The sequence below is a fragment of the Musa acuminata genome, chromosome BXJ2-4 (genome assembly GCF_036884655.1).
Source record: "Musa acuminata AAA Group cultivar baxijiao chromosome BXJ2-4, Cavendish_Baxijiao_AAA, whole genome shotgun sequence".
NCBI lineage: Eukaryota > Viridiplantae > Streptophyta > Magnoliopsida > Zingiberales > Musaceae > Musa > Musa acuminata.
The window spans coordinates 43,471,348-43,492,712 of record NC_088341.1 but is presented as its reverse complement, the minus strand read 5'-3'; the positions used below and the strand labels follow the sequence as shown (position 1 = coordinate 43,492,712).

General features: G+C 39.3%; 3 protein-coding genes and 1 pseudogene across 3 annotated transcripts; 1 reads left to right on the top strand and 3 right to left on the bottom strand.

The window, feature by feature from the left end:
* Nucleotides 1-258: 258 nt before the first annotated feature.
* Nucleotides 259-5,434, bottom strand: LOC103983405 (probable inositol transporter 2). Its single transcript, XM_065106382.1, has 7 exons — nucleotides 5,269-5,434; nucleotides 4,306-4,465; nucleotides 2,781-2,851; nucleotides 2,356-2,691; nucleotides 2,141-2,248; nucleotides 1,443-2,051; nucleotides 259-1,016 (listed from the first exon to the last, which is right to left on the bottom strand). The coding sequence occupies exons 2-7, from the start codon at nucleotides 4,436-4,438 to the stop codon at nucleotides 543-545; spliced, it is 1,731 nt and encodes a 576-aa protein (XP_064962454.1). The 5' UTR covers nucleotides 4,439-4,465; nucleotides 5,269-5,434; the 3' UTR covers nucleotides 259-542.
* A 2,916-nt stretch (nucleotides 5,435-8,350) lies between these two features.
* On the bottom strand, nucleotides 8,351-13,290 carry LOC103983406 (probable inositol transporter 2). Its single transcript, XM_065106383.1, has 7 exons — nucleotides 13,120-13,290; nucleotides 12,181-12,340; nucleotides 10,673-10,743; nucleotides 10,248-10,583; nucleotides 10,049-10,156; nucleotides 9,351-9,959; nucleotides 8,351-8,922 (listed from the first exon to the last, which is right to left on the bottom strand). The coding sequence occupies exons 2-7, from the start codon at nucleotides 12,311-12,313 to the stop codon at nucleotides 8,446-8,448; spliced, it is 1,734 nt and encodes a 577-aa protein (XP_064962455.1). The 5' UTR covers nucleotides 12,314-12,340; nucleotides 13,120-13,290; the 3' UTR covers nucleotides 8,351-8,445.
* A 2,912-nt stretch (nucleotides 13,291-16,202) lies between these two features.
* LOC103983407 (cellulose synthase A catalytic subunit 7 [UDP-forming]-like) lies at nucleotides 16,203-17,826 on the top strand (annotated as a pseudogene).
* Nucleotides 17,827-18,141: 315 nt separating this feature from the next.
* LOC103982649 (cyclin-dependent kinase inhibitor 5) lies at nucleotides 18,142-21,015 on the bottom strand. The gene is made up of 3 exons (XM_009399632.3): nucleotides 20,430-21,015; nucleotides 18,888-19,082; nucleotides 18,142-18,660 (listed from the first exon to the last, which is right to left on the bottom strand). Exons 1-3 carry the CDS (start codon nucleotides 20,819-20,821, stop codon nucleotides 18,591-18,593), a joined length of 657 nt encoding a protein of 218 aa, XP_009397907.2. The 5' UTR covers nucleotides 20,822-21,015; the 3' UTR covers nucleotides 18,142-18,590.
* Nucleotides 21,016-21,365: the final 350 nt, after the last annotated feature.

Sequence of the window (21,365 nt, the reverse complement as noted above, 5' to 3'; positions counted from 1 at the left end):
ATTTTCTATTACGAAATATGAAATGTGTACTTGTTGAACTGATACTATAACTGTTAATGATGCAACAATATGTTTTTAATTGAAAATGCATGGAGTAGTGGGAGCTGTAGTTCTTATATCTTCAAGCAATTCATGATAGTTTCTATGTCATAAATTTATTGTGTGGAGAGACATTTGCTTTTCATGTAACACCAGATGACAAGGGAACGAAGAAAGGAACAAGCGAGAGAAGATACATGAGTAGATTTGAACATTATCCAAATATTTTCCACAACTTGAAGCCTAATAGTCTATCCGGAAAACAGAGCAAATAGGACAAATATTTGTATCCTAATATAAATACTCAACATCTAAGTTCAGGTCAACTCAAATCAGAGAAGCTCTACAAACAGCGAAAGTAAATGCTTCCTAAGTAGAACTTTGCAAGCAAAGCAGCTCCAAGTCAATCGATAATAGTGCTTCTATAGCTATCACCATGAAAAGTTTCTAAATTTGTGGCACACAACGAACATGTTCAGCAGACAAAAGTTTTCGTAAAATTTTTAATTATGGTCTTTGCTTTCTTGAGTCCTTGCTCCATGCCATGCCTTATAATCATTGCTTTCCAGCATCTTCTCCACTTCTTCGAATGACAAACCCTTGGTTTCCGGTACAAGTAAAAAGATAAACACAAAGGCGACAGCAGAAATGCCACAGAACAAGAGGAAGGTGGGAGCTGTTCCTAAAGCCTCCGTCAAGCTCAGAAAGGTTTGCGTGACGATCAGATTGGAGACCCAATTAGCTACTGCGGCCAACCCCCCACAGAGTCCTCGGTATCGTAAGGGGTATATCTCCGAGTTGACAATCCAGGGGACAGTGCCCATGCCAGGAGAGTAAGATACAATGTATGCTCCGAGAGCGACGAGAGCCAACCATCCAAAGTTGCTTGGGCATCCTCGAGTATACCACTCACGATGATTGGCGTGACAAGCATCTCTAACTGTAGAATCCGACCGCAAGCATGCTCCGGGAAGAAGCTGTATAGAAATTCCAAGCACAATAAATAATATGGTTTAGAACATTGATGTAACTAGACTTATGAATTTAATGTTCCACTTAAGTAGGAAGATATGTGATATACACGAGACCAAAACAGATGAAGTCGATTTAACTGAAAACTTCAAGGCTAGTTGCAGATCATTATCTGCAAGGAGCATGAACTGTTCACACTTGCCGAAAACAAGAACAATTTCAAACGGTTTTAAGTCATCCTGGACCGAACATAGCTCTACCTAAAAGCTAAGGCATTCTAAATATCTCTTACACCGCTATGTGGAAAACAATAGATTAATGGCTTCTTAAAATGACATGATCATTCATGGTTAGAACAACCAGGATTCTTACTAAAATACAAACAACGGTAAGGACTTAAGGATAAAAGGATTTAACAGCTGAATACTTACTTTATTCCCTTCATGAGCACAAAAGCCACACTCAGAAGTTGCTCTCATGCAATCCATACACGTCCATTCCATGCCTGAGATTGGGTTGAAAGCAGGACATGTGTAATTGCCGAATAGTTGTGTTTCCTCTTTGCTAACCGCTGGCGAGTGTTTTGTTGCTCCAAAGAACACACCGCTAAGTAATGCAAGACAGGTTACGATACCAATCAAACTGAGAAGTAGCAACCTTCTCCTCCCAGCTCTGTCAACAAAGTAGATGCTGACTATGGATCCAAGGGCATTGAGCCCAGAGGTTATTAGAGAAAGTGCTAAGGCAGTACTGTTAGAAGCAAAGCCAGCCAACTGAACAATAGTGGGACTGTAATACATAACGGTGTTGATACCCACAAACTGTTGAGCAACCTGGCAGAGAATGCCTGCAACGAGTCCTCTCCGGACAGCTACATTGCTCAATGCCTTCCTTAACTTACCAGGTAAACTATATTCTCCGATCGAACCTTCCTCAGCAATTTCAGCTTCAACTGATAGTCGTAGAGCCTCAATTTCTGCTTCAACCTCCTCAGCAGGGTATATCCTTCTCAAGATGTCTACAGCTTCCTCTTCCCTTTCCTATCGGACAAAAGAAAATTCTAAATTGACACATAGAAGAACAAAATCTATGACAAACAATTCTGATATGAAAAGGCTTAGATGTTAACCTTTCTATACAGCCATCTAGGTGACTCAGGAAGGGACAACATTAACAAAAATTGAACAAGTGCTGGAACTGCTGCAACCCCAAGCATCCATCGCCAAGTACCAGGTGCCTACCAAATGTCGTAAACGTCATTTTTGCTGTTAGAAATCTGTACTGGTACACAGTTAATTTAGTAGGTAACCACTATCGATGATAGAAAAGGACTTGACATGGTACCTTGGTGAATGCCAGATTTATAAGGTAAGAAAAAAATTGTCCTCCTGTTATCAGTAGCCCGTTAGTGCTAACAAGAGCACCTCTAATTCTTGCAGGAGAAGCCTCGGAAATGTACAGTGGAGAGGTCATAGAAGCCATCCCGACTCCAAATCCCACAAAGATCCTCCCAAGAATTATAATTCCAGGAATTGGCGCAGCAGCCATTATTATAGCACCAACGAAGAACAACAAATCAGCCAATATAATCGAAGGTCTTCTTCCAAATCTGTCATTCAACCATCCACCGAATCCAGCTCCTATTATAGCTCCAGCTACAGCCATGCTGACAATGGTTTCCTGTTCACACAAGGTTACACCAAATCCTAAAGGGGTGGATTGTTGTGCACAAGAAAGTAACATAAATTAATGAATGTAATGAACTGCACCTGCAGCACAGTGCTCCGATCAACTGATTCGAAGTCATCTCTAATGTAAAGAAGTGCTCCGGAGATAACACCTAACCAATTAACAAGTTCATTAATTTTATTAAATCAGGAGTTACAATCAATACAGTTATAGAATATTGAATAATAAAAAGCAACAAATGAAAAATGTTAAAATAAAATACTGTAGTTCATTAAGAAGCTATATGTGTTATGATGATATATTCACTACGAGGTGTTTAACTCATTCGACAAATATTAATAACTATGTATAAGTAAAATCAATTGCAAACAAAATCCCCATTTTGTTATGGGTTCAGTATTATTTGAGTTACTATGGACTCAGCTATGGACTGAAAGTTCAATAGCCTGGATTTTTGTTTTAGAATAGTGTTAATCCACATTAGTCTTACCAATTTATAGTGCTAGATCAAAAGTCCTGAAGACTAAAACAAACATATGGTCACCTAGGAAATCATATTATGAGGTTATTTGTCCTCTCATGGTTATGAACGAGGAGTGCCAAGTGGAGTTCGATCAGAGAAAAGTTGCAAGTTATAAATAAGTGGGTTGGGTTGCTTGGTCGTAGTCTCGTAGATAACAACTTGTGATGATGTAAAATTAGCTAGTTTGACAATATTTTTCCGGTCAGATAGTTCTTTTTAATTTATTATCTCTCTCAATATACTGTGTCTAATATTTTCTCCCTCTTTACTTTGTGATAACTCATCCTCTTCTCTAACTGTTGTGGCAGTGTCATGAAGTTTGAGTCCATCCATCAAACCTCAACTTATATTGATTGGACCTCTTATTGTTAATCTGACTAGTTTTTTTTTCCATTCCAAGTGTTGTTAAAGCAGATACAATGCTGATATTGGTCTAAAATAGATGTTTAGCTTTCCACTCATTTGTTATGAACTGTATAATAAAGTGGGATGCCAGAGTTATCATGTTCAAATAAAGTCCAAATAAAGAGAAAGAGGCTTAAAACATAATCTTGCATTATCACTAACCTAAGTAATATGATGTACATTGAAAAAGATATGATCATAACCTGTTCCTGGAGACTATTTGGGTGGCCAATCTATCTCTCTAGCAGCCATTATAATAAACATGCACGAGCAGATAGGAATGGCTTGACAAAGGAATAGCAAAACCACATAAAGAAAGATACAATGAACAACCGGATGAATGCTTGGGAACAATAATTTTACAAGGGAAATGGAGTGCCACATACTATGGACCTAGTTAACAAGATGCGTTGGGCCCTATTTTTCCGCTCCAAGTACCATTCCAAAGTCAATTGAAGTTTTTGCCACTTATTTCTTACTAATTCCCTCACCAATGCTTTACCATTAATCCAAAAGATCATGCCACATTCATTAAGCTTTGCAATGCACAGGTAATAATTAAATTTCAGCTACAAAACAAAGAAGTTTTAGGGGTCTGACATAAATTCAGAAGACAATCTTTTGTATATAATGCTTGAGCTATAGTTATAACGATATAGACAGAAGATGGTTGATACCTGTATCATAACCAAAAAGCAGACCACCAATGCCAGCAGAAAATGCCAGACGAAGGATATATGGCTGCTTCCATGTCAAATTAAAGCATTCCTTAAATTCAGTTTTATCTGCTTTTTGAACACCGCCTTCCATCGCATGCGAAAAATTGAACAGAAGTATCTATATCCAGAATAGATTACCATCAGATCAAAAAATACTAACTAAAACAGGCAGAAAAACTGTGAAGGATTTCACATAAAGCAAAAGGGGGTTGTTTAGAACATAGAACTGATAGATATTCATCCTAATTTACATGATTGTTAATCTATCAACATCCGTTAGACTACGACATACAGAGTAGAACTGAGTTAATTTACAGTATTATATGAATCTACTACTATTAATTTGGACTTCAAACATTTAGAAGCAGCGAACTTGACCCAGTTAGCCCATTGGATTAACATAAGGCATGGTGAGCTATCCGTGGATTCCAAGCACATACCACCACCATGATGGACCATGCACATTGGGTGTACATTCATTGTTGAGCCCACCAACCAAAGACAGACAGACAGGCACGACAATCGTCTTTACTTATGGCACAATGAAATCGACATGGCTAAGATGCAAATTGGACACGATCAACCATAAGCCCTAGAGAAAAACATATTAGAATGCAATAAGACAGCGGAAGTATCGAATACGTTTTCCGATCCCAGGAAGTCGAATGTAGTCCAAATAGGGTTAGAACGCTGCGCAAAACCCAATTCGAACGTAATAAAACAACAGAAAGGCGCCGACGACCTTCTTCTAACCCCGGCAAAGTTAGCACTTCTCCGATTACTATCAAACCCTCAGTGCTAAAACGCTTCGATTAGGAAAACGTCTAATCGCAAAATAATAACAAACACGAGACCTAAATTCTCAATGCAGACTTTGAAACAAAAGCTCCAATAGAACAAATCCGACGTCTCTAAACTCACCACTGAGCCGCTTTTTCCTCTCTCTAAGGATCTTTATCTAATCTCGTCCCCGGATGCACTGTAGGTGTTCGATTGTTGCCTTCCACTCCCCCACCAACATTTAAGAAAGAGCCGCGAACGGAGGAGAGGAAGTTTAGGGACGTAACCAGAATTAGGAGAACAGCTGATGACAGCAAGTGTTTTTAACAATGCGACGGATATGGGAGAATCGAGTTGACATGGCAACGGATTTATATGCTCTTTCGGACGTGGCAAGCTGGTGAGGTGGATGAACCCAGCCACCGGGAAAGTGTCGGTTAGCGGAACCCAATCACCCTTGCGATTTATCAGGATGAATGTGATCGTCAATCATCTGACGTGGCCGAACCCTGATATTTTTCCTGGACGAACTAATGCTTCCGATTAGGTTGAATCCACCTTCCCACAACCCATACCGGGTTGGATTTGGTCCGCCCCCAGCTGAACCCGGTCCAGAGCAGACCCGACCCGAATCGGACCTGACAGTCACCCCTAATTAAATCCGACTTTTATTCAGATTTCGGGATAAACTTTTTCAGAACATAATATTTTAGTAATTCCGTTATTAAATCAAATAAAAAATCAATTAATGTTAGCAAACTGTCAATATTCTTCATGAAGGGAAAATCATTAAATGAAGATATCCACATTGAAAATATTAAATTTTCATGGTGAAAATTAAAATCTCTAAACATGCATTTTTAGTAATTTCATATTGAATTCTATTGCCATTCTATCGCATGAACAATCAATCAAATATTTAAAATGTCAACAAACTGCTGATTTCATTCATAGAAGCAAAATTATTAGAAATTGTAAATTTCATGATGACAATTAAATGATAATTTAGATATGAAATACCAGTGGCATGATATTAATTTATAAAACTAAATTCATAAAATAATATATCATTAAACAAGTGTCTCAAATACATCATAAAATTACAGATTTACAAAGTGGTAAAAATATATTATTTTTTTTTATTTTAAATTAGAAGTAAATAAATCATACCTAATTGATTGCTAAATAAAATTTCTAATAAGCGCATATTATTGTTTAGAAAATAAATAACGATATTTTTTTATTAAGAAGCAATTAAGGGAATTGCATTGGTGGCTCGCATGGCTAAAATTAATAGCACACCTTAGATAACGAGCACAAGTAAAATAGGACACAACAAGCTATTTAGGAAGTAGCAAGGTGGATTGAGTATTTGGCACGATCAAACCTTGATATTCTTCACGAGCAGATTAATCCTTCTTGAGATGGCTTCTGACAAACCTAATGAATATGTCCTCTCATAATCTCACTCTCTGTTCTTGTGTCGTTCATGGAAAGGCATAAATTACCCCAAAAAAATCACAAAATTAGATATGATTTAAGAACTTACTATCCTAATAAATTTGTTGAATCATCTCCGAGTAATTTAAACATATCAAATGATTAAAGAACCCAACTTGTTTCTATTTTTTCGGTTTAATGGACCGTGGAGGAATGATAATTTATTATTTTCATTTCTAAAAATACATTATAAAATTTTAAAAATAAAAATTAATATGCTGATGGTGGGATGGTTATACTGCATAATATAATATAACAAATATAATATTAATATGGGAAAATTACTTTATTTAATTATATATAATTTTTGTCCTGATCCTAATAAACTTTATACCTAATCAATTAGACTAAAATTTATAATATCAATATTTAATTGTTTGTTGTGGGCCAATAATATCCATCTAACAACTGAACAACTCTTATCACGACCCGAGTCTGATAAGCCAACTGGCTAATAACTCCATTTTGATCCTTAACGACGGATCAAAATACCTAAGTGGGAGTTAACATAGTACACTCATCAGGCCCTTATAAGCTAATCATACACATTGTTTACTTTCGATGTGAGACTAATGGAATGTTACAACTCTAACTTAATTTTATAAGTTCATAATGCTTACCAAGGTTAGAATAATGTAATCATTAATTTAAAAAGAAAATATTCCTTTTGAGTGTTAGTACTAGCATGGTGTTAATTAAACTACATGTATTTAAGCATGATTAGTTAAGAATAATGACTATATCATTTGACCTCATATTATTGGTCATATCAAACAAGCACTACACAAAAGAAGATGCATTGGTCGAGCCGCAAGTACATAATAGACAAAAGAGGATGCATTGGTCCTGTATACTATATCTGATGTAAAACACAGTGAACCCACTCTCAAAGTGTTGAATGTGAGCAAAGACATGTTATGTCATTAAACCTATCAGCTCTGCAGTCTTTCGCCATAGCAGTTGCGATGATCCATTCACAGACAGCAGATCTGTATCCTAATCTGAAACCTACATGTTTTGTCTAACTGCTACCATCTTTTTTCTCTTGCTTCTATCATGTACTAAAGCTTAGTGCCCAGATAGATGGTGATAAAATGTACAGTATTCTTTATGCCCTTTTGTATCTTTGAACTCACTGCCGTCTAAATTTATGTGGAAATGGATTTTGTGTTGCTGAAGCAAGTTATCGCTGCACTTATAACCATCAGATTACTTGATCCTATCTTGCCATCCTCGCACTTTCATTTACTACACAGTCATCTTTCTATTATGAAATAGTTGAACTGATTCTATAACAGTTAATGATGCAACAATATGTTTTTAATTGAAAATGCATGGAGTCTTTTTTCTTCATGCAATTCATGAGAGTTTCTATGCTATAAATTTACTGTGTGGAGAGACATTTGCGTTTTATGTAACACCAGATGATGAGGAACAAGAAAGAAGCAAGTGAGAGAAGATATATGAGAAGATTTGAACATTATGCAAATATTTTCCACATCTTGAACCCTAATAGTCTATCCAGAAAACAGAGAAAATAGGAAAAATATTTGTATCCTAATAGAAACTCTCAACATCTAAGTGCAGGCCAACTCAAATTGGCGATGCTCGACAAACCTCTGAAGTAAATGCTTTCTAAGTAGAACTTTGCAAGCAAAGTAGCTCCAAGTCAATTTGATTATAGTGCTTCTATAGCTAACACCATGAAAATTTGTAAATTTGTGGCACACAATGAAAATGCTCAGCAGACAAAAGTTTTCGTAAAATTTTTATTTGTAAGACAGTAACATGAATAACATCTCTTATGATGAATAATAGTCATGTATTATGGTCTTTGCTTTCCTGAGTCCTTGCTCCACGCCATGCCTTATAATCATTGCTTTCCAGCATCTTCTCCACTTCTTCGAATGACAAACCCTTGGTTTCCGGTACAAGTAAAAAGATAAACACAAAGGCAACAGCAGAAATGCCACAGAACAAGAGGAAGGTGGGAGCTGTTCCTAAAGCCTCCGTCAAGCTCAGAAAGGTTTGCGTGACGATCAGATTGGAGACCCAATTAGCTACTGCGGCCAACCCCCCACAGAGTCCTCGGTATCGTAAGGGGTATATCTCCGAGTTGACAATCCAGGGGACAGTGCCCATGCCAGGAGAGTAAGATACAATGTATGCTCCGAGAGCGACGAGAGCCAACCATCCAAAGTTGCTTGGGCATCCTCGAGTATACCACTCACGATGATTGGCGTGACAAGCATCTCTAACCGTAGAATCCGACCGCAAGCATGCTCCGGGAAGAAGCTGTATAGAAATTCGAAGCACAATAGATAATATGGTTTAGAACATTGATGTAACTAGACTTATGAATTTAATGTTCCACTTAAGTAGGAAGATATGTGATATAACATGAGACCAAAAGAGATGAAGTCGATTTAACTGAAAACTTCAAGGCTAGTTGCAGATCATTATCTGCAAGGAGCTTGAACTGTTCCACACTTGTTGAAAACAAGAACAATTTCACACGGTTTTAAGTCATCCTGGACCGAACATAGCTCTACCTAAAAGCTAAGGCATTCTAAATATCTCTTACACCGCTATGTGGAAAACAATAGATTAATAGCTTCTTAAAATGACATAATGATTCATGGTTAGAACAACCAGGATTCTTACTAAAATACAAACAACAGTAAGGATTTAAGGATAAAGGGATTTAACAGCTGAGTACTTACTTTATTCCCTCCATGAGCACAAAAGCCACACTCAGAAGTTGCTCTCATGCAATCCATACACGTCCATTCCATGCCTGAGGTTGGGTTGAAAGCAGGACATGTGTAATTGCCGAATAGTTGAGTTTCCTCTTTGCTAACCGCTGGCGAGTGTTTTGTTACTCCAAAGAACACACCACTAAGTAAAGCAAGACAGGTTACGATACCAATCAAACTGAGAAGTAGCAACCTTCTCCTCCCAGCTCTGTCAACAAAGTAGATGCTGACTATGGATCCAAGGGCATTGAGCCCAGAGGTTATTAGAGAAAGTGCTAAGGCAGTACTGTTAGAAGCAAAGCCAGCCAACTGAACAATAGTGGGACTGTAATACATAACGGTATTGATACCCACAAACTGTTGAGCAACCTGACAGAGAATGCCTGCAACGAGTCCTCTCCGGACAGCTACACTGCTCAATGCCTTCCTTAACTTACCAGGTAAACTATATTCTCCGATCGAACCTTCCTCAGCAATTTCAGCTTCAACTGATAGTCGTAGAGCCTCAATTTCTGCTTCAACCTCCTCAGCAGGGTATATCCTTCTCAAGATGTCTACAGCTTCTTCTTTCCTTTCCTATCGGACAAAAGAAAATTCTAAATTGACACATAGAAGAACAAAATCTATGGCAAACGATTCTGATATGAAAAGGCTTAGATGTTAACCTTTCTATACAGCCATCTAGGTGACTCAGGAAGGGACAACATTAACAAAAATTGAACAAGTGCTGGAACTGCTGCAACCCCAAGCATCCATCGCCAAGTACCAGGTGCCTACCAAATGTCGTAAACGTCATTTTTATTGATACACAGTCAATTTAGTAGGTAACCACTATCGATGAGAGAAAAGGACTTGACATAGTACCTTGGTGAATGCCAGATTTATAAGGTAAGACAAAAATTGTCCTCCTGTTATCAGTAGCCCGTTAGTGCTAACAAGAGCACCTCTAATTCTTGCAGGAGAAGCCTCAGAAATGTACAGTGGAGAGGTCATAGAAGCCATCCCAACTCCAAATCCCACAAAGATCCTCCCAAGAATTAAAATTCCAGGAATTGGTGCAGCAGCCATTATTATAGCACCAACGAAGAACAACAAATCAGCCAATATAATCGAAGGTCTTCTTCCAAATCTGTCATTCAACCATCCACCGAATCCAGCTCCTATTATAGCTCCAGCTACAGCCATGCTCACAATGGTTTCCTGTTCACGCAAGGTTACACCAAATCTTAGAGGGGTGGATTGTTGTGCACAAGCAAATAACATAAATTAATGAATGTAATGAACTGCACCTGCAGCACAGTGCTCCTGTCAACTGATTTGAAGTCATCTCTGATGTAAAGAAGTGCTCCGGAGATAACACCTAAACAATTAATGAGTTCATTAATTTTATTAAATCATGAGTTACAATCGACACAGTTATAGAATATTGAATAATAAAAAGCAACGAATGAAAAATTTTAAAATAAAATACTGTAGTTCATTAAGTAGCTATATGTGTTATGATGATATATTCACTACGAGGTGTTTAACTCATCCGACAAATATTAATAACTATAGATAAGTAAAATCAAATGCAAACAAAATCCCTATTTTGTTATGGGTTCAGTATTATTTGAGTTACTATGGACTCAGCTATGGACTGAAAGTTCAATAGCCTGGATTTTTGTTTTAGAATAGTGTTAATCCACATTAGTCTTACCAAATTATAGTTCTAGATCAAAGGTCCAGAAGACTCAAACAAACATATGGTCACCTAGGAAATCATATGAGGTTATTTGTCCTCTCTTATATTTATGATGAGTGCTAAGTGGAGTTCGATCAAAGAAAATTTGGAAGTTATAAATAAGTGGGTTGAGTTGCTTGGTCATAGTCTCGTATATAACAACTTGTGATAATATAAAATTAGCTAGTTTGACAATATTTTTCTGGTCAGATAGTTCTTTTTAATTTATTATCTCTCTCGATATATTGTGTCTAATATTTTCTCCCTCTTTACTTTGTGATAATTCGTCCTCTTCTCTAACTGTTGTGGCAGTGTCATGAAGTTTGAGTCCATCAATCAAACCTCAATTTATATTGTTTGGACCTCTTATTGTTAATCTGACTAGTTTTTTTTTCCATTCCAAGTGTTGTTAATGCTGATATTGGTCTAAAATAGATGTTTACCTTTCCACTCATTTGTTCTGAACTGTATAATAAAGTGGGATGCCAGAGTTATCATGCTCAAATAAAGTCCAAATAAAGATAAAGAGGCTTAAAACATAATCTTGCATTATCACTAACCTTAGTAATGTGATGTATATTGAAAAAGATATGATCACAACCAGTTCTTGGAGACTATTTGGGTGGTCAATCTATCTCTCTAGCAGCCATTATAATATACATGCATGAGCAGATAGGAATGGCTTGACAAAGGAATAGCAAAACCACATAAAGAAAGATGCAATGAACAACCGGATGAATGCTTGGGAACAATAATTTTACAAGGGAAAAGGAGTATCACATACTATGGACCTAGTTAACAAGATGCGTTGGGGTCTATTTTTCCATCTAGGTACCATTCTAAAGTCAATTGAAGACTTTGCCACTTATTTCTTACTAATCCCCTCACCAATGCTTTACCATTAATCCGAAAGATCATTCCACATTCATTAAGCTTTGCAATGTATAGGTAATAATTAAAATTCATCTACAAAACAAAGAAGGTTTATGGGTTTGACAGAAATTCAGAAGACAATCTTTTTTATATAATGCTTGAACTATAGTTATAATAATATAGACAGAAGATGGTTGATACCTGTATCATAACCAAAAAGCAGACCACCAATGCCAGCAGAAAATGCCAGACGAAGGATATATGGCTGCTTCCATGTCAAATTAAAGCATTCCTTAAATTCAGTTTTATCTGCTTTGTGAACACCACCTTCCATTGCATGCGAAAAGTAGAACAGAAGTATCTATATCCAGAATAGATTATAATCAGATCAAAAAATACCAACTAAAACAGGCAGAAAAACTGTGGAGGATTTCACGTAAGGAAGCGGGGGTCGTTTAGAACATAGAACTAATAGATATTTATCCTAATTTACATGATTGTTAATCTATCAACATCCCTTAGACTATGACATACAGAAGAGAACTGAGTTAACTTATATTATTATATGAATCTACTACTATTAATTTGGACTTAAAACATTTTAGAAGCAATGAACTTGACCCAGTTAGCCTATTGAATTAGCATAAGGCATGGTGAACTATCCTTGGATCGCAAGCACATACCACCACCATGATGGACCATGCACATTGGGTGTACATTCATTGTTGAGCCCACCAACCAAAGACAGACAATTATCTTTACTTGATGGCACAATGAAATCGACGAAGCTGGTATGCAAATTTGACATGATCAACCATAAGCCCAAGAGAAAACCATATCAGAATGCAATAACACAGCAGAAGTATCAATGACGTTTTTCAAACCCATGAAGGCGAATGTAGACCAAATAGGGTTAGAACGCTGCTCAAAACCCAATTCGAACGTAATTAAACAACAGAAGGCGCCGACGACCTTCTTCTAACCCCGGCAAAGTTAGCAGCATCAAACCCTTAGTGCTAAAACGCTTCGATTAAAAAAAACGTCTAATCACAGAATAATAACAAACAGGAGACCTAAATTCTCAATGTAGACTTTGAAACAAAAGCTCCAATAGAACAAATCCGACGTCTCTAAACTCACCACTGAGCCCCTTTTTCCTCTCTCTAAGGATCTTTATGAAATCTCGTCGCCGGATGCACTGTAGGTGTTCGATTGTTTGCTTCCATTCCCCCACCAACATTTAAGTAAGAGACGCGGACGAAGGAGAGGAGGTTTAGGGACACAACCAAAAATAGGAGAACAGCTGATGACAGCAGTGTTTTATACGATACAAGGGATAAGGGAGAATAAAGCTGATAAGGCGACGCATTTATATGCATTTTAGGACGTGGCAAGCTAGTGAGGTGGCCACTTGACGGCAATTGTATCAGCATGAATGAGATCGCCAATCATCTGACGTGGGCAAACCGTGTTATTCTTCTTGGACGAACTAATGCTTCCAATTAGGTTGAATCCACCTTCCCACAACCCAAACCGGGTTGGATTTGGTCCGCCCCCAGCTGAACCCGGTCCAGAGTAGAGCCGACCCCAAATTGGACCTAACAGTCACCCGTAATCTTGTAGTAATTCCGTTATTAAATCAAATAAAAAATAAATTAATGTTATCAAACTGCCAACATTCTTCATTAAGGAAAAATCATTAAATGAAGATATCTACAATGAAAATATTAAATTTTCATGATGAAAATTAAAATCTCTAAACACGCATTTCTAGTAATTTCATATTAAATTCTATTGACATTGTATGGCATGAACAATCAATCGAATATTTAAAATGTCAACAAACTAATGTATTTGAGATGATCTAACCCTGATATTCTTCATGGGCATATTAATCCTTCTTGAGATGGCTTCTAGCAAACTAATGAATCTGTCCTCCCTTAATCTCATCCTCTTTTCTTTTGTGTCGTTCGAATAAATTATCCTAAAAAAATCATAAAATTGGGTATGATTTACGAACTTATTACCCCGATAAATTTGTCATAAACTTATTGAATCATTTCCAAGTAATTTAAACAGATTAAATGATTAAAAAAACCCAACTTGTTGCTATTTAATGTTTTTATTTCTATAAATATATTATAAAATTTATAAAAAAAATAATAAGCTGATGGTGGGATGGATATAATGCACAATATAATATAACGAATAAAACATTAATATGGGAAAATTACTTGATTTAATTGTATATATTTTTTGTCCTAATCTTAATAAACTTTATAACTAATCAGTCTATAAATTACTTCTTTTCTTTCCCTTTTTTTTTTTTCTTTTCACTTTTGAATTTAGTCCCTTTAAATCTTCGGGGATGCAATCGACTTAAGGGAGCAGTCGTCATACTCACTTCACAACACAATGAAGGCTAAAGTTAACAAGATTATTCATCTATGTATAGCTCTTTTGTATTTGCTTTTATACATCAATTTATCTTTTACGTACGTAGATTGAGAAGAGGGTTTTTTGGCTATTGACTAAAAAAGAGTTATAATGATCTTAGGCTATTGATAAATGTATAAATCAACATAAACGAGTGTGAATCAAATAATTGTCGAGTCTTTATTGTTGAACCTTGTGATATAATTGACAAGGCTTCATCCTTGCCTTGTGAAGGTTGAGCATGCTTAGAATAGAAACACATATGAAGAGGCGTCTTTATATAATGTTGTAATCGTCAATTTAATAAGAAAACATTCCTTTAAATGCCTTCCTAATGTAGTATATTTAGTAGGCATTGACTGGACTCCACTCGTCAACGTCGATGTTAGAACGGGAGAATGGAACACTTAGTAAGTAATTCAGATTAGCAAAAGCAAATAATAATGATGTCAATACTATAAGGGAAAATAATATAAACAAACTTCAGCAGACAAGCCAATGCCGAGATTGCAGCCATCTGAATTACCTTGATGGATCTGTAATGTTCCCTTAGCAGTTCAGATGGATCACAACAATCTAAGCTACGCTTTGGAACAGGAGAATGGGGAACGGGCGAAACAATGGCGGCCAAATGGCCGTACTTTGTCATCCTTTGCTGGCAGTGGTGAGTAGTAGACAAAGACGAAGATAGTCTTTTACATTTTCTTTTAATTGCTTTTCTTATTGTGTCTCTTCATGTAATGTCGCTTCAGTTGCTGGTAAAGATTTAGATGTGGAAAGGGAGATGGAGTGGAAGAATAGAGTGGAGAAATGGAAGGAAAGGCAGGAAAGAAAAGGACTGAGAAACAAAGATGATAGAGGAAATGACGAGGACAATTATGAGGATGATATGCTGTAAGATGTTGCTGATATCATGTTAGTTTACGTGCTAAGTGAACATGAAATCTGGTTCCATGCAATTATGTTCGTCCAACATTTGCAGAATGGCGGAGGCTCGACAGCCGGTGGGTGCCGTTCTGCAAGAAGCACGGTATTGAGCCTCGGACTCCCGAGTTCCACTTCTCGCAGAAGATAGCCTACTTGAAGGATAAGGTGCAGCCCAGCTTCGTCAAGGAGAGAAGGGCCATGAAGGTAGGATACAGCTGGATTGATTTGATCCACCTAACCAGGTTGAGATGTCTGATGGAATTGAAATGGTCCAGCGAGAGTACGAGGAGTTCAAGGTGAGGATCAATGCACTGGTGGCGATCGCACAGAAGAAACCCGCCGAAGGGTGGGTGATGCAGGATGGCACGCCTTCCTCGACTCGTGTATGTCTCACGTGAGAAGCGACCGGGCTACCAACACCACAAGAAAGCAGCAGCCATGAATGCACTGGTGAGATCGATAGAACACTAAGAGTAAAAAATCGGGAATAGACATGTAATAGCAATCCTTGAGATAACGGTATACGATGAGTAGGTTCGGGTGTCGGCAGTGCTCACCAATGCACCATTCTTGTTGAATCTGGACTGTGATCACTACATCAACCACAGCAAGGCCGTCAGGGAAGCCATGTGTTTCCTTATGGACCCTCAGTTGGGGAAGAAACTCTACTACGTCCAGTTCCCTCAGAGGTTCGACGGAATCGATCGCCATGATCGATATGCCAATCGCAATGTAGTCTTCTTTGATGTAATTTACTGATCTCTAGATCTGCCTCACATTATGTTGTCGCCCTTTCATTTTTGTTCGTCACTGTTAGCACAGGATGTGATGAGCAAAACGCTTGGTCTATGTAGATCAACATGAAAGGCCTGGATGGCATCCAAGGCCCGGTGTACGTCGGAACCGGCTGTGTCTTCAATCGACAAGCATTATACGGCTACGACCCGCCGAAGTCCGAGAAGAGGCGGAAGATGACCTGCGACAGCTGGCCTTCATGGTGCTGTTGCTGCTGCTGCGCCGGCGGCTCCGGAAGATCCAAGGCCAAGAAAGGAGAGAAGAAGGGATTCCTCGGCCTGTACCGGAAGAAGAGCAAGAAGACGGTGGCGGTGAACAAGAAAGGCTACACCAAGAGACGGCTCGACTTGGAGGACATAGAGGAGGGATTGGAGGGCTACGAGGAGCTGGAGAAGTCGTCGCTCACGTCGCAGAAGAACTTCGAGAAGCGGTTCGGGCAGTCGCCGGTGTTCATCGCGTCGACCCTCATGGGCGAAGGGGGAATGCCGAAGGGTATCAACTCCGCCGGCCTTATCAAGGAGGCCATCCACGTAATCAGCTGCGGATACGAAGAGAAGACAGAGTGGGGCAAGGAGGTAATCTGATGCTTTGAGCCTTCCAACTCTGCACTATGCTTCCTACTTGCCTCCGAGTAATGGCGTCACTCTTCTCCCCTCGTCTTCTAGATTGGGTGGATATATGGTTCGGTGACGGAGGACATATTGACGGGCTCAAGATGCATTGCCGAGGCTGGAAGTCGGTGTACTGCATCCCCGAGAGGGCGGCGTTCAAAGGTTCTGCTCCCATCAACCTGTCGGACCGGCTTCACCAGGTGCTGCGTTAGGCGCTGGGCTCGGTGGAGATCTTCTTAAGCCGGCACTGCCCTCTGTGGTACGGCTACGGCGGCAACCTGAAATGGCTGGAGAGGTTCGCGTACACCAACACCATCGTGTACCCGTTCACGTCGATCCCCCTCCTCGCCTACTGCACCATTCCGGCTATCTGCCTCCTCACCGTGAAATTCATCATCCCTGCTGTAAGATTCTAACACGGCCCCGCAGTAGCAGCAGCCCAAACTCTACATTTAGCTCTGCCTACCTCATGCATGTCACCGCCATCCGTGAACAGCTAGACAACATCGCGAGCGTATGGTTCCTCTCCCTCTTCCTGTCCATCATCGCCACCGGAATCCTCGACCTCCGATGGAGCGGCGTGACCATCCAGGACTGGTGGCGTAACGAGCAGTTCTGGGTCATCGGCGGCGTGTCCGCGCACCTCTTCGCGGTCTTCCAAGGCCTCCTCAAGTTCCTCGGCGGCGTCGACACCAACTTCACCGTCACCGCCAAGGCTGGCGAAGACTCAGAATTTGGGGAGCTCTACCTCTTCAAGTGGACCACCCTTCGCATCCCTCCCACCACGCTGATCATCCTTAACATGGTGGGGGTGGTTGCCGGCGTGTCCGACGCCATCAACAACGGCTACGGCTCCTGGGGGCCTCTGTTCGGGAAGCTCTTCTTTTCCTTCTGCGTCATCGTCCATCCGTATCCGTTCTTGAAGGGGTTGATGGGAAGGCAGAACAGAACTCCCACCATCGTCGTGCTCTGGTCCATTTTGCTTGCTTCCTTCTTCTCGCTGGTCTGGGTCAGGATCGATCCCTTCTTGCCCAAGCAGCAAGGACCAGTTCTCAAGCAGTGTGGAGTGGAGTGCTAGTCTCCATTTCCATCTCATGTTTTGGTTGTGTGGTGTGTGGTTTTTAGGAGTCCATTTCCAATTGAGATATGATACAAAAACATCTCATGTTTTGTTTGATGATGATTTATCATGTGATGTTATTAAGCTCATCAAATTCACCTCAAATGCCTCAGATTCCCTAAAGCTAGAAAGACAGATATTGCTCGCATAAAATAATTGTCATGGTGGATGTTGAATACAATACACTACCAGTTGCCATCATGAGGCTCAAAATAATCAACCATCAAGACATAACTGCAAAGAACAGATAATGGAAATGGATCATGTTGCATGTATCTGACTGGACCAATAAGAGGAATGCTATATACCACAACTAAGTCTTAAATTAAGTGCATTCATAGTACAGAGCATTTGCAGACTATTAGGATCTATCAAAGGTATTCGGACAAATTATAGAACTGAATCTTGAGGAGCATCATTGAACCCCGACTCAACAGAAGAGTTTGCTACATCATCTCTTTCACGACTGCAAATTACAAGGGTGATTGACCCCTGTAACCCGCGAGAATGATCTGTTAAGAAATACAATAAGCTTCCACAAGATTTTCTACGGTTTATCTCATCACCTCTAAACATTATGGATCATTCGACTACACCTACCTTTGGATCTTTCCAACTTTTTACAAGATAAAGAATTTGACAACCTCTGCCATTGCATCCCCACTAACATCCTGGGCTGAGATAGTTGGAGAAGGCACTGAAGAAACAGGTAAATCTTCTATCTAGGAGCCGAGTTCTTCCCATTCATACCGACCAGGGAGTGGGCGGTCATTCACAGGATCAAAGTTGTACCTAGAAATAAGATAAAGACAACAAGATAATATGAGGTGTATGGAACATCGAAAATAAATTTGCAAGCTGCTACTGTCATCAGAAGTATGACCGGAGTTTTAGAACAATCTTCTATAATAGACATGATGATGGCACGCACTCATCAGCATGTTCTTTTGCTAGTTGAATTCCAAGGTATATGCATTCACTAATTTAGGAATAGGGAAGAAGTTGAAGAATATATATACTTCTCAATGAATATTTGCTGCTGGAGTCTCTCTAGCCCAACGAAAAACTCTTCCATCTCATGAGTGGTAGGAATGTCTTGGCAAATAGGATTCTGCATTCTCCACTTAGCTGCAGTTGAGTAGGTAGATCTTGTTGTAGAACCTGGTGTCCCCATTGTTCCGGAATCCCTTGTCAAACCACACGGTGTAGTCTCTCTGACATGCCAATAACCAACAAACAGCACATTAGTACCATAGATTTCTCGAGGATGATTTAAACAAGATTCATAAGGACTTCTAAGCATAAATAATTTGGGATGTTAAATAAAGCCAGAGCACCAAAAAGAAACTTTAATAAACTAAATAAACTAGCTCCAATCTTTAGAATAAAGATGAGCATGAAGTGGTTCCTTTGCTTTTACTCCAAAGAATAACATCATAGTAAGAGCTCAACACCAGTCATGCGGCAAATGTGCAAAAAATCTAAACATGGACTCTAAATGCTTTAAAAAGAAAAATTGAAGTCCCCGACAAAGGATACATTGCACTGTTAATGGCACCTATAGTTGTTTGAAGACGTATGCCCCTAAAGTTCAAATCAAAATCTATCAGAAACCACACTCCTTAGGTGCCAAGGAAGCCAAAAAGTGATACATAGAGAAAGCTATATAATTTTAAGATATGACATACATGTAAAACCCAGTAGCCAACACATGTTAATATCGAGGAGGCGGCTCCCCTCGTAGGTGTTCCACTTATCATAATGACAATGGCTTAGTTTGCCAGTAGTAAAATTCAGTAAAGGGGAAGAAGAAGCCAATACAATTGAAACAAGTCAACGAAAACAAGACTTATACAGTAACAAAATTCTAGCTCTAGGATTGTTCTACAAAATTTCAAAGGCAAGTAACAAGATTGAGCCTCAATGGAATTTCACTTGGTCAATTTTGAAGCAAAGATATGAAAGCCAAGTTAATATAAAAGATAATAAAGAGAACTTTTGCAAACCTCCATTCAAATCAACTACAAAAGTTGCTCAATGTAGAAAAGACGAATTAAAGGGATTTTTCTGAAAATAAAGCAACATAATTCTAAAGGTTAAAACCTAGTATTAAGTAGGAAGAGTGAGATGTTTAGGATAGCAACTATCATAAGAGAGATCCATGCAAAGAATGATTGTACGCTTCCAATGTCATTTTTTCTGTGCGTATATAATCATAAGAAACTAATTATACTGATTATCAAATCCATATTTTAGCTCTAAAATGACTTGTATCTTTGAAACCCTTCTAAATGTCCGAAGGGGACTCAAAGAATCAGATTACAATTGAAATTGAAATCTAAATTTCGCAATAAAGCTTATGTTCTCCAGTAATAAAAGCACAAAACACAAACATTCAGGGAAGAGAAGACACTAAAATAATCGACAAAGGAAGTAACAGCAACTAAAAACACTAGTTTTTTATAAACCCTAACTAGAACAAGATTCGACAGATCCTCCGTTTCATTAATCTCAACCACAAAGCTCTAGTTTTTGTAGAGGAGTCTCCAGCAAAAACCTACCTTTCCCTCGATTCAGGCTCGAGATCGTTCTCATCTAACGAGACCTCCACATACGGCGGCGCATCCTCGTCGTTTTCTGAACCGCTCCTCATCCGTGCGGAACTCAGCGACCCCGAATTCGATGTCGGAACACGGCCAGCCTTCTGCGAGCAAAGCTTAGAGCTCGGGTTGGATTTGGGGGTCACCTTCGCTGGGTCCCTGGGCTTGGAAGCCGGTGGCTTCTCGAGGCGGCGGCTGCGAAGCTCGAGGTAGGAGAGGGAGGAGTCCCGCGCTGCGGCGGCGGCCGCCATGGCCCGGGCGCGGGTGCAGACGCCGAGGGAGGGCTGGTGGGTGGCGCCCTCCATGACCGTCAGCTCGCCGGAGAACTTGGGTTTCCTCATGTACCTCCCCATTCGTATGTTGTCTTCCCCCTCAACTCTCTGTTCCTTGACTCCCCACGAGCGAGGAGGAATGGAAGGGAAGACCGTGGAGGGAATCAAACGAGGAAAGAGGAAGTTTTGGGAAGCTGAAGAGAATGGCGGAGAAGAGGGAAGGTAAGGGAAGAGAAAGGTGGGGGTTTTGAAAGGTAGTGGGGAAGGAAGGAACGACAAAGGCTTTGGAATTTTGGATATGCGAAGTATATTCATAGGCTTAGTCTTAGGAGAAATGAAATGGACAAGTAAACGATCAATAGAAAAGTGACATGATTTAATGATCCTTTCATGCTTAAAATATGATTATGAATTTAATACGGTTTCATAGGTCTCACAAGGAAAGCATTCATCCCATCCACTTTGGTTATACTTTGTTTATAATGTGATACAAAAGATGCTATTTTTCTTATAGCAAAATATAGATTTCTTTTTTAGGAAGGCTCTTTTTTTTGCTTAATTATTTATATTTAAAGCCACAATTGCTTGGCCTTATTACACTGATTCTGCCTAAAAAAATACATTT